The 3,807-nt window shown below is 47.4% G+C and overlaps 1 protein-coding gene across 2 annotated transcripts; it reads right to left on the reverse strand.

Moving 5' to 3' along the window:
• Positions 1 to 1,500: 1,500 nt before the first annotated feature.
• On the reverse strand, positions 1,501 to 3,491 carry LOC133883923 (uncharacterized). Of its 2 annotated transcripts, XM_062323330.1 has the most exons (3): positions 3,360 to 3,485; positions 2,951 to 3,194; positions 1,501 to 2,721 (listed from the first exon to the last, which is right to left on the reverse strand). In XM_062323330.1, the coding sequence occupies exon 3, from the start codon at positions 2,655 to 2,657 to the stop codon at positions 2,100 to 2,102; it is 558 nt and encodes a 185-aa protein (XP_062179314.1). In that variant the 5' UTR covers positions 2,658 to 2,721; positions 2,951 to 3,194; positions 3,360 to 3,485; the 3' UTR covers positions 1,501 to 2,099. The 2 variants fall into 2 exon arrangements, with proteins under 2 accessions (XP_062179314.1, XP_062179313.1); XM_062323329.1 differs by lacking the exon at positions 2,951 to 3,194 and having other exon boundaries at positions 3,360 to 3,491.
• Between the last annotated feature and the right edge of the window lie 316 nt (positions 3,492 to 3,807).

Here is a 3,807-nt window from a genome sequence, read left to right on the forward strand (position 1 = left end):
TAACTAGTCTAGCTAGTGGGCGTTAGTTAGTATATATTTATAAAATATTATTGGGAAGAGAATAGTTAGCTAGATAATTATAGCCCTAATATCTCGAAGGGCGACATACTGCAGTGCTTTCTAGTTCATGGATCACGTGTTCATTTATATATAGAGAGAGAGGGGCAAAGCTTCCTTTTTATTTGACATTGACACATCTACAACAGGTTAGGTTCATCTCTGGCTTTGCTTGTGGACCTCCCGAGATCACAACATGAATGAATACATGATAACAAGAGCTAAGAGCTGTGAATTTGGAGGCATGGTTGTTTTTTAGAGGAATTTGGAAGAATGGCTGCAGAGTTCAGTTGCTGGCTTCTTCTTTTTTTTGTTTTTGGAGAGAGGAAGTAGAGTTGCCGGCTGCCCTGGAGGCTTGCAGGAGAGGATGATGACCCCGTACATGGGCCTAGACGGCCCATTATTATCTCTTTAATCATGTCGTGGGCCCATGATTCACCTGGGCTGGTGTACGTTCGGCCCACGAGGACACGTGAACGTGGCGTAGCAGATACTACTAGCAAATCTGCCTTTCACTGACCCGCTGGGCCCCACGGACAGAAATCCTTTTTCACGCGTGTTGCTCCGTGGACCCGCAGACACTACTTTCTATTTTTAGAAAATATTTTGAATAAATTTTTCGAGTAAACTTTTACTCAAAACTTTTCTCATTAATTTTTTCGAAAAACTTATTCAGAAAACTTATCTTGATAATTTGTCCCGATAACAGAAAGAAAAGTTGCGGAGAGAAAAACTTTCTAAAAATAAAAAGTTATGAGTTACTATGCTGATGCGCATGCGCCAAAAAGTTACGAGTCACGGCCGATGACGCCAGCATCACCCCCCAGCTCAGCTTAGCTTGTCGGTACTCAGTCATCTATCGCCATTGCTGTCTGAGGCAGATAAAGCAAAGCACCGAACAAGGATCGATCATGCAATGCAGGAGTCAACTTCATCAGCAAATTAACCCCACAGCACCTTTGTAATCGCAAAAAGAAAAAGAAAAGCAAACCCCACAGCACAACCAACCTACCTGCCGACACGCAACAGAAAATCATCATCAGACCAAAGGTAGCTGAAGCATACCAGTGTACAGTGATTGCAATGATAAACCCTGCTTTGCATGTGAGAGTGCCTGCCTGCCGTTGAGTCGAATCACAATCTATCGGGGTTTTTATTCTTTTTTTTTTTCATGCACCAACAGCGGCGGGCTCACAGTGTGAAACAGACAGACATTCTGCTCATCAGTCACTGATCCAGGTTTGCTATGACGTATACAGGGCAGGCCCGTGGAATCCTGGATCATAACCAGAAACCATAGCAATCAGCAACGAGCTCAGCAATCGGGATCACAGACTATTACGTACCGATTGGTAGCAACAGCCATAGCTCGCATGCGTGTATTACATACATACAGTATTAGTTCCAATCACCCAGAGACCGGTAGATTTTTTTTTTTGAACAATACGGCAAGAGAATTGCCGGGTTTATATTAGGAGGAAAAAGGTCCAGAGTCAAGTACAAACCAAGAGAAAAAGTCACTGTCCGGCTTGAAAGAACGGCCGAACCTACACAAAAACATACCAACATCCAAAGGTAGCACCAGCCACCGGTGCCACCCACCACGCCCAGAACACTACAACGAAAGCACACTTCAAAAAAGAAAGAAAGAAGAAAAAACAGCTAAGGAAGTGCAACGACACACTTACAAGCAGCTCAAGAGTTCCAAGCTATTTTCCTTTGGTCGATGTTTTCTTTTGCCTTCCTTGCCACTGCTTCCGGATCTAGACTTTATGCTTGAAAAATGCGTCGATTCCTTTCCTTCCATACATTCCACCAGAAATAGATGAGACCGGTAGAATTCGATTACATAGATAAGCAAAGGAGGACCTCCTCCAGTTTTGCTTATCAAGTGAACGAACGAGCACCAGTGCCTCTACGGTATTGTTGAATGATACAGTCTCAGGCAACTCACTTCCCACGAAACAAGCTACACAAGATGAGAATTATTCTAGAAACTACATGAGCTGAATCACATGACAGCAACAAATAAGATCGTGGATTCATGATGCTGGTGGTGGAGGTGGTGATTGTTTCGTTGGCTCGTCGCCTTGCTGCTGTTGCTGGCGACCACCTTCCTCATCATCATCAGCCTTCTCCTGCTGCAGCTGATCCTTGAGCCCTTGCTGATACGTCTCCACGAAATTCTTCATCGCGTTCGTGTACGTCGACGCGCGGGTCATGTAAATCCGCCTCAGCGTGGGCTTGAGCGTCTCCGCGCCGCCCCTCGCCGCCACCGCAAGATCCTCCAGCACGCTGGGCTCGCTGCTCTTCTTACCCATCTTTTCGTTGCCAGAGCTGGGGTCGGAGCCTGAGTCATCGTCTTCGTTGGTCCCCTCCTCCCTGTAGTCGTTCGGCCTGAGGTCGGGGCCGATGTCCCTGACCCAGGACGCGCCGTACAGCCGGGTGGCCTCCTTGAGGATGCACCAGCGGTCGTGCCACGTGAGCTTGGGCCTCTTCTTGATGTGCGGTGGGTCTGGCAGCGACGACGGGAAGGCGATCTCCTTGAGGTCGTACCGCACGTAGTCGTACAGCTTCCTGCATACAATCCTGAACTTCATCTCGTTTGCTTGCTGCTGCTGCTACTTCTTTGTGGGGTTCAGGTTCAGCACCGAGCTAAGCTACCTGCACAAGAGGAAGAAAATGTTAATAGCTACAACTACTAAGCCAGTAAGCCCTTCATGTGTTCTCCGCAGTCTACATTCAGGACAGGATGAAGCTGATACACAAGAGAAGATTGAAAACTGTAATAAAGGAGCACTAAAAAGGTGAACCCTACAAAACTAGAGGAGCATAGCATCCAGGCAGCATGTATACTGAAAGTAAAGGTAGAAAATTCATGTGTGAAACTCACAAGCAAGACAACACATGAAAGTTTCTCGCTGAGAGCCTTGCAAAAATATTTCAGCTAGTCTGATCTGTGAAGTAAACACCAAAACCAAGCAATGCGTTCGCCTCAGAGGCATTCCATCGAACACCTTGCCTTCGCGACGAGCACACAGCGCGGCTACAGCAGGCAGTCACCACGCACGCGATCCCCTCAACATAAGCACGAGCCCCCGGGTGCTCGGATAACACAGCGCAGACGCAGGAGCAGCCTGCTGAACAAACAGTGCCAGCGGAATCATGCCCGCACGAGCAGGAGACGATTGAAGGCGGGGCGGGAGTGGGGATGCCCGGGCTTTCACGGGGTGCAGACAGATCGACAGGTATATACAGACGTGTGTGTTTGTGGGGAAGGGGGGGGGGGGTGGGGGTCTGACCTTTGCCGATGATCGCCGGCGGCGAGGCAGACGGCCACCCAAGGGGTCAATCGAAGTTGCTCCTCTGCATTATACCTGGGCTGGTGGGATATCTGTATGGTGATGGGCCTGGATTGGAGTGAGGAGAAAAATGGTGGGCTGGATTTTAGTAAAGAGTGTGCTATTGATAAATTTCAACGATGCTAGGGTTTTTAGATAAAGGAATAATTCGTCTTTTGGCCTCTGTATAAATTTCTACACATAACCATTCATTATTATAAAATCTAAACCAAAGTCCGACACTCCGGATAGAACGTATAGCGGTCTTTCACACCTCAATATTATTAAACAGAAATTAGCCTATTACTCAACTACCAACCATATCAGGTATAGACTTCCATCACTGTGATCTCCAGTCGTCGACATACATCCCTTATACGAGGTCTTCCCTCCTCCTTCTGTAGCATAG

The sequence above is a fragment of the Phragmites australis genome, chromosome 11, assembly GCF_958298935.1.
Source record: "Phragmites australis chromosome 11, lpPhrAust1.1, whole genome shotgun sequence".
NCBI classification, from domain to species: Eukaryota; Viridiplantae; Streptophyta; class Magnoliopsida; order Poales; family Poaceae; genus Phragmites; species Phragmites australis.